The 15812-nt window shown below is 37.9% G+C and overlaps 1 protein-coding gene across 3 annotated transcripts in view; it reads left to right on the top strand.

Annotated features, from left to right (window-relative positions):
• Nucleotides 1-15812, top strand: part of LOC145692068 (uncharacterized) — a 113339-nt gene that overhangs the window by 51833 nt on the left and 45694 nt on the right. For all 3 annotated transcript variants that reach the window (XM_081767364.1, XM_081767366.1, XM_081767360.1), the window contains exons 6-8: nt 8909-8959; nt 11899-12094; nt 15270-15510. In XM_081767364.1, coding sequence (XP_081623490.1) covers nt 8909-8959; nt 11899-12094; nt 15270-15510 — 488 coding nt within the window. The remainder of the gene's footprint in view (nt 1-8908; nt 8960-11898; nt 12095-15269; nt 15511-15812) is intronic.

The raw sequence follows: 15812 nt of genomic DNA, 5'->3' as shown, positions 1-15812 counted from the left end.
ATGATACGATTTACTACCATCGTTCTTCAAAATGTTCATCCATTTCTTAGAGACCATATCCACCTACAAATCACAAACACTGCCAAGTCTCTTTTTAAAGTCCAACTTCAAGCCACCTACTCAGGACCTCACCACCCAATTGAACCTCAACATGATTTGGACTCTTAGATTTATGGTTTTCACTTTCTTGTTCTTAAATATTCGATCCGTCTTAAAACACAAACTCGTTTTCGAACAACTCCTACGTGAAGAACAAGTATGTGCCTTTGCGCTCAATGAAACATTTCTTACCCCCAGTTCACCATTCAAAATTCCTGGATATCAATTATTTCGTTATGACTGTGCCAGAAATGTCCTCAGAGCGCAAGGCGGAACAGCAATAGGCTGCTACCGACATCTTCCTGTCCACACTCATACTTTACCCCACAATCTCCTCCAGCCTCTACCAGAACATAATCTTAATACAATCTACTTTAAATCCCTAACCATAACAGTAGCTACTATATATGTTCGTCCAGGACATCCAATTCCCTATGACTTCTTTCATTACATCAACAATCACTTTCGCCATTATATCATTATGTCGGATATCAACTTCCATAGCCGGTCGAATCGAGAACGTACACACTTCATAACCTATCATAACACTTCATAACCAAACTCACCTGACAGCTGAAATCAAAGATCTTCCTTCTGCTTCAAGACCAATCAGCGACACAACCCCTGATGTCATCATAACCTCTACCACGCTCAATATCGCAAACATTCGTGTTCTACCGCCTTTTGGCAGTGATCACGCTCTAATTTTGATCGATATCACCTCACCTATACAACCCATACGACTGCCTGAGCCTATCAAATACTATTACTATCAGCATGCTGACTGGAACGCTTACCAATCAGATATTACCAGAGTACTGCATTCCGTACCTGCTCCTACTTCTGAAGAGGCTCTTTACCATCTTACTGACAAAATTCAAGAGACAATCTTACAAGCAGCTCAAGACCATATACCTGTTAAGATGCGTTTCCCCCATAAACCGCCTGTACCACCTCAATATTGTCAAATCATCACTGCATCACGACAAGTCTTTAGGGACTATCAACGAACTCGAAATCCTGACGCACTTCGCCTCCATCGCCAATGGAACAGAATGGTCTCTAATTATCTCTCTGCCTATAAGCGCCGACAGTGGACGCGAGCCTGTAATTCTCTTTCCATTAAATCCAATCCTATTCAATATTGGCAAAAATTCAAATTACTTACTGGAAAATTCCAAAGACCTACTTACCCTATCATGCTCAATACCCATCCTCTTCTCACCGATCTCGAGAAGGCAAATGCTTTCGCAACTTATTTTCAGCAAATATTCACTCCACCACCTCAACTGGTTACTAGACCAATTTATCGTCGCATAGCACGATTTTGTGACCCACATAACCGATTTCTCCAACCTGACTGTACACATATTTTGGAACCTGATAATAACCTAACCTCTGAAATTCTTCCGGCAGATATCCAAGCGATCATCCATCGAAAACGCTCAACAGCTTATCAAGGCGGCTCCCCCAGTACTTCTACAGCTCCTAGCATCTATCTATACCTTCATATTACGCACAGGCTTTTATCCACCTGATTGGAAAGTCTCCAAGGTCCTTCTCTTCCTTAAGCCCGACAAACCAATTCATGATGTTTCCTCATATAGGCCCATCCAACTGACCTCTTGCCTTAGTAAAATTTTTGAAAAAATTCTTGTTACACGTCTCCATGCTCATCTCACAGATCGTAATCTCATTCCTACTCACCAAGCAGGCTTTCGCCCTGGCATTAGTCTGAATGACCAATTACTTCGCCTCAGTAACACCATCACCAATCATTATAATTCTTCTCACCCATCTTGTCTTCTACTGTTCGACCTTGAAAAAGCGTTTGATAGAGTATGGCATCAAGGGTTGCTTTATAAACTTCACAAATTTCACTTACCCACTAGCTATATCCGCCTTATACATTCCTTCCTTGCCAATAGACTCGCATATATCCTCATAAATTCTACCATATCTCATCGTATATTCCTACACACTGGAGTACCTCAAGGCTCTGTTCTCTCCCCGTTACTGTATATACTTTATGTAACAGATATGCCACCCCTGGCGGCAAATATTCACTTATTTCAATATGCGGACGATACCGCGTTTTGACTCTTGGAAAAGCTATTCAACATATTAATCGCACTCTACAACCAGCCATAAATGCTTTTATCAACTGGTGTGACATATGGAAACTCTCCGTCAATGCCTCAAAAACCCAAACCCTCATTATTCAAAAACGTCCCTCCAAAATCCGTCGAAATCCTAACTTGCTACGTCTTTCAGTTCAAGGCACTTCCCTATTACCAACTTCCCATGTTAAATATCTCGGAGTGATCTTCGATAGTAAATTGACTTGGAAGCCCCATTTGCAGAAGATCCATACTCAAGCTACTAAACGACTAGCTTTACTGAAAAACTTAGTAGGTACCTCATGGGGCCTCCATCCACAAACTGTTCTTACAACATACAAATCGTTTCTCCGACCGGCACTCACTCATGGCCATACTGCATGGATATCTGCCCCACCACAACTGTATCAACGACTAGAAATCATTGAACGCCACGCTTTTCGACTTGCTTTTCGCATTCGCCTTCTGTCCCCTACCGCACTACTCTACGAGAGAATTACTCTTCCTACCATTCTTCAACATCTCGAACAAACCCGCTCCAAGTATATCACCAAAGGCATTCAATCAGGTAATCCCCTTATTCTTGACGCCATTCATATAGACATCCTGCTAGACACACCCTCTCAATATCTTGATACCCCTCTTCAACATCTTCTCACAATGTACTCCAATACCCTTGATGACAACGATCCTACTAAACAAGATTTTGTCATCTACCACCCTGATCATTTATCACAGCACATCTATCCATCTTTGCACTAGTACTCATCATTGTGGTTCCAGAGGCTCATCTGTGCTCATTAGTTCTGAATTGCTACAGAAGAGAAGCTAACCCTGCATTTGCCTTTACTTATCATCTTCCCTGTGTTTGTCTTGTCCAATTGCACTGCATTCATCTATCATCTCATTATCACGTGGATGAACTCCTAGCTTCAATTTCTCGCCGCTAATAGATACCTAAATGATGCCTTCCATATTTGAAGAGTACGATATATGAAATGGATGTCCTGAATAAATAAAGAAATAAAGAATATGAAAACCCAACTACATGAATCAATGCAAACCCCAAAGTAAAATGCACTGGAAATAATAATCATAATAAAAAATAAATAAATAAATAAATAAATTAATTAATTAAAATAAATCACTTAGCCCTCACCTTCTCTCACCTATCCCTTAGCTTTCCCTTCATGCCCATCCCGAAGAAAGGGTGTACCCCTTGACCGGTTTAACATTGTAAAAAATGCTTGGTGCTGAGGGAGATACTCTCGATCGATATATCATTCGATCCTATCAGCTGTGACGTACCAAAAGTCAGAACAGCTGCTTTTTGATTTCTTCCTGTTCCTCATCCTGGATTCTTTCTCTTGCATTACTTTTGAGCGCTGTCCGTCAGACTGAGCAAGCCAAGGGCGTCCAGTGCTACGAGTTTTGCAAGTGAATTTATCCATCCTTGACGGCAATCCGAACGGGTCGTCTCACCTTTGCATCACCTCATCTCATCTCATATCATTTGATCAGAGATTTCATACACAACCACACACTATTACGGCTTCGTGCCGCAGCTCTCGTGTTGCTCATGGCGGACTCTGGCAAAGCTTCTGGACTATCTCTAGAATGCAGACACGGAGGTTTACCACCTTTTTCGCAACTCCCTTTGCTAACTTCACGAAACTGGAGAAGAGGCAGAGAGAACACTGCGATAGACGCCGCCGAGCCTCAGAGCGCTCAACTACCTCAACAGTGTCTAATGCCTCAAGCAGGCCATGATCTAGATCTCCACTTAGTCAGCCCAGCTATGCCAGCAAAGCACAATCTCCTCCTGCTAAGAAGCAACATACCGCCAATGAATCCGATATATCCGACATGGACGCTGAAAATTCCACATCATCACGCCGAGCATCAACTACCAATATCACACTACATTCACAGCCCTCATCTGCCCATTGCTTCCTATTGCAGAAATACGATTCTAAGTATTCTAATGAAAAGTTCATTATTCTGCAACTTAGGAAATATCTACCCAGTCTTCCACTCCAGGAAGTTGCCAAAACGCGAAACGGATACATATTGAAGTCCACAGAGCCAAATTTCCTCACGACAGTTCGTAATAAGGCATCCTTCGAAATCTTTGGTAATATCGCCATCATTACTTCTCTCACTTCTTTTCGACGTAAACAGCCACCTCCACCTAGACGACCTCCAATGCTTTCTGTAGTGATTCGAGGAGTTGATCCTACATACTCAGACGAGGAAATCCAAGCAGAATTACAGTATGAAGGGCATACTATTAACAAAGCCATCTGTATTCGTAATAACACTGGCCCAACTTATATGGTTAGAATCCTCACTTCATCTCAGGACACCATAGATACTCTTCTCACTCAAGGTGCCCTCATATACAAGCGATGGCACAGGGTAGAACCCTCTCGGTCGCCTGCATTGTTACCTATTCGATGTAAGCGATGCCAAGCGTATAACAGCCACGCAACAGCTGATTGTAAAAATGCTACTGTTTGTGGTTACTGTTCTGGTCCACATCAAACGCGACTTTGCCCAAATATGGAACTTCCACACCAATGTCCAACATGTCAGGATAGGCGCACCGCCTATAGCTATAAATGCAAAAGCAAACCTAAGCCTGATGAATCACACCCGGAATTAGTTACTCCACTCCGCACCCAGTCAGCATCAACCAACACTGAAAAAACATGTCGATGATCCAGTCACTGTCGGCAAACTCCTGGAATTTCTTACTCTTGCACTTCAGAATATCCACCCCTTCAATCGTCAGCACATTCTGCAACAACTCACACTTACCGCTAAATCAACTTACAATGTCTCACTTTATGCTACATATTCCAAAAATTATGTTCATTTTCATACTGCACGATACGAAATAACTGTTTAACCTTTTTCTCCTCATGGATTTGTCTTTCTTGTTCCTGAATATCCGATCTCTACCTCAAAACAAAGTTCTCTTCCAGACCCTATTACTCGAAGAACACATTACAGCTTTCCTTCTCAACGAAACCTTTCTGACCAAGTCTATCTCTTGCCGATTTCCTAATTACATCTTACTCCGCTGTGATAACCCACTATCGGTCTTGCGAGCTAATGGCGGAGCCGCTGTAGGCTTCCGACACAACATACCATACAGGCAGCAACAATGTCCTATTTTACATTTACCAGAGCATGTCATTAGTACTCTGTATTTTAAAAATATAACTATCACTTTGGCTACAATATACATCAGACCAGGCAATCCAATTCCTCTGGACTTCTTCTCTCATATATCAGCTACTTACCGCCATTATATCATTCTCGCTGATATAAATTTCCATAGTCGCTTCGCTCAAGACCGAACCCGTTTTACTGATCATATGACAACTCATACGACAGGCGTTCTTCTTGATCTTCCAACGGCCACTTGGCCAATATCAAACACCACTCCGGACATTGCAATTACTTCTAACACGCTCACCACACGCTGCACTGTCACAGTTCTCGATTTAATTGGCAGCGACCATGCGCCGTTCAAACTTACCTATCATACAGGTCTTGCTCCTCACCAGCTTCTTCCACCACCTTGTCTTTCATCCCGCTACGATAAAGCCGACTGGCCGCGTTAACTTACTTACCTCTCTTCTGCTCTTGCACCTTATCAAGCACTAACCACTTCAGATGAACTTAACGCTCAAGTTGATCATATTACTTCTCCAGCAAGCCTCCGCTCTCTACATACCACAAACAGAATCCATACCTTATCGTCCAAAACTACCACCACATTATCTTCCTTTGATTCGTCGGAACAAGCCATTACACTCGGATTTGGAAAAAGCGAACGCATTCGCAGATCATCTTCAAGGCATATTTACATCTCCTACACAGGTTACTTCCCGCTCACATCCTGTTGACAGTGTAAACACGGATTCACAGCACTTTCAGCCGGACGCCAACCATCCATTACCACCGCATGTCCTAACTATTCCCATCTAGTCGGATGAAATAATAGCTGTGGTTCAGCGTAAGAAAAATACTGCTCCCGGCTTTGATAGCATAACTTACCGACACATCAAGGAAAGCCCACCCATACTGCTCCAATTTCTGCACTGGTTTCTACCCCACTGAATGGAAAATTTCAAAATGTCTCATGTTCCCGAAACCTAATAAATCTCCCAGATCCGTCTCATCTTACAGATCCATCCAGTTAACGTCCACACTCAGTAAAATCTTTGAAAGGATCATCGTTAAACGATTACATCATATTTAACGATCGTCATCTCATCCCGACCCATCAAGCTGGTTTCCGTCCTGGTTACTCTATTAACGACCAGTTGCTTCGTCTCACGACATTAATCACAAACCATTATAACACGATTCAGCCATCTTGTCTTCTCCTATTCGATCTGGAAAAAGCGTTTGATAATGTATGGCATTTAGCGCTCATTTACAAGCTTGTCAGACTCCGGCTTCCTATGATCTATATTCGGCTCATATATCACTTTCTTGTCTGCCGTCTTACTTACGTTGCCCTAAATTCTGCGCTTTCATATCCCATTTTTCTGTTATCTGACGTTCCACAGGGATCTGCTTTATCACCTTTTTTATATTTACTATTCGTTGCCGACTTTCCAGATCTACCAAGAAACGTCCATTTGTTCCAGTATGCCGATGACACGGCATTTCTTGCTCTCTGTCACACCGTTCCGCAAATCAATCTTGCACTCCAGGAAGCTATCAATCGCTTTACATACTGGTGCCGAAAATGGAACTTAATTAATGATGGAAAAACGCAAGCCATAGTTTTCATCTCACCTCGCAAACGCACAAAAGTGTATCGCAATTCATCACTTCTTTCATTACAAGTCTTTCATTACCAATACATCCTTCTAAAACTGTCACTTATCTTGGCCTCATTTTCGACCGTCACCTCACTTGGACACCTCACCTCAACTCTGTTAAAACTAAGGCATACAATAGATTAATTTACTCAAAAGACTAACCGGAACTACTTGGGGTCTCTCTTCCCAGCTTATCCTTAATACATATAAAGTCTTCCTTCGCCCAGTGCTTGCATATGGTTCTCCAGCCTGGATATCAGCATCACCATCCTACTATGCCAAGCTCGCAGTTTTCGAACGACACGCCTTTCGCATCGCCTATCGCATTTCATTACCCAGTCCCACCCGTGATCTTTACTCTCGTATTCCATTTCCTGTTCTTAAATTTCACCTAGAAACGCTACGCCGTAAATTTCTCACCGATCGCTACTCTCGTCACCACCCACTACTTTTCGACACTATGCACTACCTTTCACTTCACCCATGCCGACCACGTTATTACTATACCCCTTTGCACCTCCTTTTCACGCTCTATTGTTATACATTACCCCCTAATCATCTCAACCTAGAACTTCTGGACGACTATCGTATTCATGCTCATCTCTCTCACGTATTTCCTTCATATTCTGCACAGTGATCTTCCTGTGTTTACTAACAGGGCTCCCCCAGTCTTCATCAGCCTAGCGTCGCCCCTAGGCAGAAGATAACAGCATTCGTTCATCTAACCTTTCCCTTGTGTTGTGGCGTGCTCGTACTTTATTTCATCCTTCATGTTCATACCATATACTTATAATTACCATTCTCTATCGTCTGTGTTATGTTTATAGTTTCATAATTTATTTCCCTTCTTCCGATTGTATTTTCTTTATGATTTCTCTTATATATTTATATTATTACTTGAGCATCCACCTGTCAGTATGTTTATGATCGCAAAGATCATAATGTCCATTCATAATCATATATATATTGTGATGTAAATAAATGACGAAATAAAGTAAAATAAAGGTTGAAACTGTAACCATGCATCCCTTAGATCCTCTCCTAATATCTTAGTCCAACCTTTATATTCCATTCCTAAAAGAGGGCATACCCCTCTAAGAGGTTGCTAGCTTACGAGCTAGCTTTAAAAAAAAACTTGGTGCTGAATTAACACACAAGTAACACGCTAAAGTGGTAGTCATTTTGTGTTGTTTCAACATCTCGTTTTTTACAGTGTAAGTACTACGTTGTCTGTTTCAAAACGAATAGGAAAGAAGGCAACCGATTACTATGATTATAGCTTTGAAAGCAATTATACAATATTTTGTGAGGTAATTTAAAGAATAAATATTGAACTATATTTCAAATATTATTAATATTGATTTTTTAACAAAAAAGAATGCCTTGGTCTTACTCTAATGAATGAACATGAGAAAAAATTAGAGCAACTATGTATGGAAGGTAAATTTGGAAATAAAAAAATACATAATATTTTCATGTACCTGTAATAAGGTAAAATGTAACATGTTCGTTGCTTCTATAAAGGAGATCCAAGAAAAGTATCATTTGTCTGTGATTTCAGTTACAAATGAAGATCTAGCTTTAAACATAATTAATGAAGCTCTCACTACTTCAGTTTAAGTACAATATTCCGTTTATCATGTTTCTAATCTCTGCGTATATGCTTTAGATTCACATTTATCTCTTCTTGGTTGTACGGATAAGATGTATCTTCACCTAGAGTTTATTAGATGTAAAAATATTAAAAGTTAGTTATATTCATTTAATTTAGTTCCGATATATGTTCTATTAGAGTACTAATTTCAAATTTCCACTATTCTTTAATTCTCATGTGTTTCTTTTCAGCCTTGTGCCTGTGTTGTGGAACCACAGCCAATCTGTGAAGAACCTGCATCTGTAAGTACTTTATTACTCTGTGATGTTACCAGTGTAGTATCGCTTACAAATATTTCCAGACATTAAACAAGTGATTTTCGTTTCTCATTGTGAAACTGTGGTTGGCTTCCAAATTAGAGGGGTTCAATATTGAAACTGGAAGTAGTAGAGCTATCACTTCCGGTTATAATTGAAGGATAAGATTAGATTTGCGACGCTAAATTCTCATCAGAAATAGTTTCTTACTGTCTCTTACAGTTCTTGCTTTATAGATATCAATGTTGAAACCGGAAGTTGAGGTTTCTACTAGTTTCTTTTCAATACAAAAATAACAGCTAGGTTCCAATCTTTTCTCGTGACCCTGAATCCATATCAAAAGCATCTTTTATTCCCTTCCTTTTACGCCCTATGGAAAGAAGTATTGAAGCCAGAAGTGCGAGTAAACTTCTAGTACTTCCAGTGTTAGTATCTAGAGAGATAAGAGCAAAGACAGAACATATTTATTAGACACTGAATCCATACCATAAAACCGCTTGTTGATATCTATTACTGTTTTTGCCTATTGATCAACGTTGAAATCGAAAATGGTTTAGTTCTACTTCTATCACTTCTGGTTTCAATAGAGATTAAGGGAGAAAATGATACCTATTCTTGGGACAATAAATCCAATCTTAAGACAGTTTTTCTGTACCTTTTAACGTTATCTATATATATAAAAGAGAACGTACAAAATTTTGTCCGCTCATCACGCTAATACGGCTGAACCAATTTCTTTCATTTTTGGGGGGTTATTAGGATTTGGACCCTAGATGGTTTTTATCATATCACTTTAATTTTTAATTACCAGTGTCTTGAGATAATTGACCATTCAAGTGTCCATAACGTACAAATCCTTTGTTATTAGTTCATCATAGGTAAAAATAAACGTATTTATATGCAACCCGCATGACCGTGTCACTCGGCGGGTTAACATAAATGACAGGCGATATACAGCGGAAAATAGCTTGAATCTTCTGTTTAAAATTTTTTAATTGATTTGCTTATTTTTACAGACACTTTTACAATATGCCAGCACCGGGATGACCGCAGCGAAGCGGGGCGGGTTAACATAAATGACAGGCGATATAATGTTAAGATTTACTGCAATCTTCTATGGTTTTTATCATATCACTTGAAAGCGAAAAAGTAAAAATTATCTAAGTAACAAAGTTTATTGCGTTCCGGGGTGACCGCAGCGAAGCGGGGTGAACGCTGCTAGTTGTTATATATCGATCTATATTGAAACCGGAGCTTCTATGTTTATATATGGTTAACGTACACATCTCTGGCACGTGAGACCTTGGTTCGATTCCCGGCATAAGCTCATGTAGTTGTGACCTCATGTTAAGCTGTAAATATATGTCTCATATAACACGGCTGCTGAAAGGAACTTTAAGTTCCAAACTAACCAATAAGCAATATTGAAACAAAATGGCAGTAGATTTCTATTATGAGTGTTCATATAGGGATAAAGTGGAAATGGAACATATTTTTGGTACTGAATCCATTTCAAGAGGGTACTTCTCTCTATCTATTACCGTTTTTCCTCTGATACCTGTAAATAATAATTTGGAAGTCTCTAAAGGAGTGCTACTCACATTATGCTGTCAGATTAGTCAAATAATGTCTTAATTAACTTTTCTCCAACAATCTAATGTGCAATTTTACTTCATGAACAGAGAAGATAGAATGAAAATCAGCATATAGGTTACATAGCTGTGACGTTGACAAAACTGTGTCTGTCGTTTCGCGTCTACCCACTCTGGTACTTTTAAGTATCACTTGCCTTCATGTGTACTATAAAAAGAAATCTGATGAGCTCTTTCTTACATCCTGAAAGCAGTTTTGGAATGTATAAGTGCTATCATCTGTACTCTCTCTCTCTCTCTCTCTCTCTCTCTCTCTCTCTCTCTCTCTCTCTCTATATATATATATATATATATATATATATATATATATATATATATATATATATATATATACATATCCCTCTAGCGATGTCAATTGACTTCGAAATCATGATGCATGGAGGTATAGAAGAAAGGGACAAGAAAACTTACTTGAACTGTATACCCTATATAAAATTAAGGATTTCATCGTCCTATACTTCGCAGAATCTATATTGTTAATTTATTTATTTGATCACAACATTTTCATTTTGATTAATGTAGTTACAAGAAACAACGTCAAACTACCCAGGTCTCCCAAGAAACATTTAATTTTAATTTGGTTTATTTGCTATTAAACAAACTTCTGTCTTCTATAATACAAAGAGAAGCATTGAGTGAAGAAAGAATATTTCTTGCATTATTCACTGGCACCATCACTGAATTATTTTAATGAGCTAACAGCAAACTTTCAGGTTTAGCGAAATGATGAAGAAGACAATATCTGTACCATCTTCAGAAGTCTTCGGTGTCAATTTGCGTTGTATGCTTCTTTTCTTAGAATCATCTTCCTAAAAGTTGAAACAAGGAAATAATGAACCTTTGGTTCCCAAAACTGTTAAACGCTTTTTTTTTTTTTTTTAAATGATGACAATGAATTCATTGAAAATCTTACAGTGAAAACAGTACCGTGCCGTGAGGGAGGCAAACGGGGCGACGGCCTCGAGTGCCGGAGTAAGGGAGACGCAAATTCGGGAGAAAAAAAGAAATAAGAGGGGCAAATTTACTTGGAATATATGTATGGGGGCGCCGTCGTATACTCTTGCCCCGGATTCTGATTTTCCACGCCACGACACTGAGTATAAATGTACGAGTATGTGCTATTTTGTGCTTTTTAGTAGGCTACTTGAATTGTCTGTTATAAATATTTCTTAGTTAAGATAGAAGTACAATCACCAAGATTGTCTGTCATTGATAATTAACGCTAAAACTTGTACTGTGGAATAAAGTTACCTTCGTTTTTCTGCTTTTCAGGATGGCTACATGTACCCTCCATGGCAAGTGGCAGAAGTCGCTCAACCGATTAGGCCTCCTGAATCAAAGCATCTGGGAGATGGGCCTATGGAAAGTACGACCACCCAGAAGGCAGATTACACCAAGAAGCCTTTCCAGAGGAGCATGCCTTTCCATCCTGATAACAATTTGCAGACCAGCAATGCGCGGATGTTTGGTATTTTGTTATTTAAATTAAAATCTGTTTTTTTTTAAAAGAAATTAAAAACATGCTTTTTTCTAAAAGAAATAAAACAAATCAAACCAAAGAATGAAAAACTGTTTTCAAGAAAATTACTTTAAAAAAAATCTATTTATGCATGACTAAAAAGAAAACAATGAAATGATTTTTTTTTTTAGTTTAACATTCCAAGGTTATATATTTCAGACTAAAGGAAACGGATGATTAATGAAATTCAATGATTGTGAAATTGTTTTTATGTTCTTCCACCGGGACTCGAGACCATGTGCACCAAAGGTGTTTGTATCAACCAGTAATAATAATCAGATAATTAAAAAGCAAAACATGAAGAGAGAGAATCATCATTATAAATTGATTGTAGGCGCTACCCATGCTTTTTATAGTCATGTATAAGTACATTTTTTAAAAAATAATTTTCTTGAAAACAGAATTATTTTTTGCTTTTGGTATGCCTTATTTTAGTTTTTTTTCTAAAATTACTTTTTGGTTGCATGTTTTTAAAATATATTCTACATTTTAGACATAATTAAATACGTTTTCTATTTACATTTTCTTATATTTTATACATTTATTATTTATTCGCTTCTTAGCACGATTTGTCTATTTTTTTTAAAAGAAAGTCTGCTTTAAAAAAATTTTTTTTTTAATTTTTCACTTTTTATTGTAAGATGTTTTCACATTTAATCAGTTCTTGAAGTCTTTCACACTCTCACAATCTAAAAGGTAGTTAACGATGATCTGCATGTTGTACTGTACATGCCAACTCCAGAGCGTTTTTGGTTGCATTGAGCATTTACAGTAATGTTTAATGAAGGAAGCATTTAATGGGAATAGGAGATTTTAAGATTGAAGAGCAAATCATTAAGAAGATTAGGTATGCAGATGATACGGTTATTATAGCTAGAACCGAAGAAGGACAACAGACAATGATTGACAAAATAGTTGACATTAGAAAGCTATATGGAATGGAAATCAACATCGAAAAGACGAAAGTTATGAGAATATCCCATGGAAAGTGCCCTTATGAGTTAGGAAAACTTGAAGAGGTCGATAATTTCAAGTATTTGGGAAGCATTTTGAAGAAAGGCGCTTACTGCATCAAAGAAATCAGAACGAGAACTGCCATAGTCAAAGAAGCATTGAACAAGAAGAAATCACTCTTAACTAGCAGGCTTAATATTGAATTAAGAATGAAGTTGGTTAAGTGCTATATATGAAGCATTGGACTGTATGGTTCAGAGACTTTGACATTATGGAATTTAGAGAAGAAAAAAAATATTTAGAGAGCTTTGAAATCTGGTGTTATAAGAAGATGGAGAAAATAAAATGAATAGAGAGAATAAGAAACGAAGATATTTTAAAACAGATAAGGAGAGAAATATGCGCTTTTAGCCATTATTTTTCGTAGGAAGGGCAATTGAATTTGACACGTTTTGCCAAGAAATTGTCTTCTTCATACCATCGCCGAAGGAAAGATGGAAGGAAAGCGAGGAATATTAAGAAGAACACAACTGAACGATGATTCTAAGAATAAAAGAAAAATTGGGAATTAAAAGAGAAAGCTGGAGATCGTGAAACAGGAAAGAAACATTTCCAGGCCCGAACCAAAATAAATAATAAATGAAAAAGCCTCATTAATCCCAAGACCTAACAAAAGGCAGAATACATAATAATAATAATAATAATAATAATAATAATAATAATAATAATAATAATAATAATAATAATAATAATAATAATAATAATAGCATTATTAATTTCTTAATTGATAAAATAAATATATAGAAGTAATAACGGAATCTTGTGTTGCCGCCGTGTTGCTGTGTAGAATTTCATCACTGTATGACATTGAAAAATGAATTGAATTGAAGCTGCAAAATAGGATATAGCTTGTACGGTTTATACGTCTAGGATAAAATTGAATCAAAATACAGCTTAACCATTGTAAGTTAAAGAAAAGCATGCAAAGATACGTTTAACGTGTAGAGATACCAAATATATACTTTCTTCTAATAATAAGGAAAAGAAATGGAAATTTTCACAAGACTAATAATATTTGGTTTGATTTATATTATAGTAATTTTAGTTTCATACTTACAGTCGTGGGAAACATACATAACTATCACTAATAATTACTCAGGAAATACTTATACATTGATTTAAATTTTGATACAAAAATTCAAACATAATTTTAAAAAAATGAGGATCGTTTTATAAGGGGCGATCAATTGAAACCCGTTCAGTGGTGATAATTCATTAAATAAATTTTATTTCGAGCGGAAACTTGTACACTATCTAGAGGCGTTTATGATTAGCGTGCAGTAAAAATATTGTTCAGAAGAAGCCACCATGAGCTTTGAGACACTTGTGCCACTATCACTAACTTACAAATGCCGTTCATGTCAACACCCTGGAGATCCACTGCGAGCACATTTTATGATACCCCAGATCTTTCACAATTTTCTGAGCAGTACCATAACTCATGTTTAACCCATTCGGTGTGGATTGGAAACTAATGCGTCTATCCGCAGCTATAGCTGCATTCACCTTTTCATGCGTGTCTTCTGTGGCAACAATATGGACTTGACCAGGACGGGGATAATCCCTGGTTTATTTACACTCCTTTCGAAACATTCTGGCCCAGTCCACCACTGCTGTTTTGGAGACGCATGCATCACCATACACGTCTTTCATACGCCAGAACACTTCAGCTGGTTGACAACCTTCGGCACTCAGAAAGTGGATGACAGCACGCTGGTCCTGTTTGGACGGATTGGGGATCTTGAACGCCATCTTTCACTCGTTATACCTGGAAAACGAAAACACATATTAACAACATTTCTACACCCAACACACAGCGACATTAGCCATTACACACCATTAAACAAACAATATCCTCCTACACACTATACCAATAATACATGGAACGAACGGGTTTCAGTTGATCGTTCTTTATACTTTCGCAGTTAACGATTTTCGAGTAAAATTCTAAAGTGTTAATGACATACTTCCTCAAAGATCTAAACTAAGTTTAATTTTATTCACATTTCAGAGAAAGATATCTGTATCATATAATAATATTGTAAATTGTTACCATTGTAACTTATGAAATTAGACTTGGCATTTACTAATTTTGATATAATACTTCTAGTTGAAACAACCACAGGGGCTGATTATCGAGAACCTGACAGAGAAAAATTTGATCCCGTCCAGTCTTTCAAACCAGAAGTGCGATACAAGAAACCAACCATTAAATTTAGAGGTGACACCACACACAAGAATGACTTCATCGAATGGCCTACTTCAGCTCCAGAAACCCCACCATGGGCTCAACAGAAGGAGTATGAACCCCCTGACAAACCCATGGATGCAAACACTATTTACAAGTCAAGGTGAGATACCATAGGGATTGATCATATGTAGGATAGAGTATTTTCAGTAGCAGCAAATGATAATGGAATAGTCATAAACAATATACCAATCTCCTGGGCTTATATAGCAATAGAAATTCCAGCTTCCTGGCAGTTTAGTGTATTTTTAAAAGATGGATATATGATAGTGAAAGAAAGGTAGGCATGTGAAATGCATGGCAAGTAAATTATTAAACCTTCTGCTTCAAAGATGAATGCAACATTGATTGATGTTATTGAGTGGAATTGCTACATTATTACTTCAAACAAATCCGATTTCACTT

Source organism: Thermobia domestica, chromosome 1 (genome assembly GCF_964235325.1).
Source record: "Thermobia domestica chromosome 1, izTheDome1.hap1.1, whole genome shotgun sequence".
Lineage (NCBI taxonomy): Eukaryota > Metazoa > Arthropoda > Insecta > Zygentoma > Lepismatidae > Thermobia > Thermobia domestica.
This window is presented reverse-complemented; position numbering and strand designations above follow the sequence as displayed.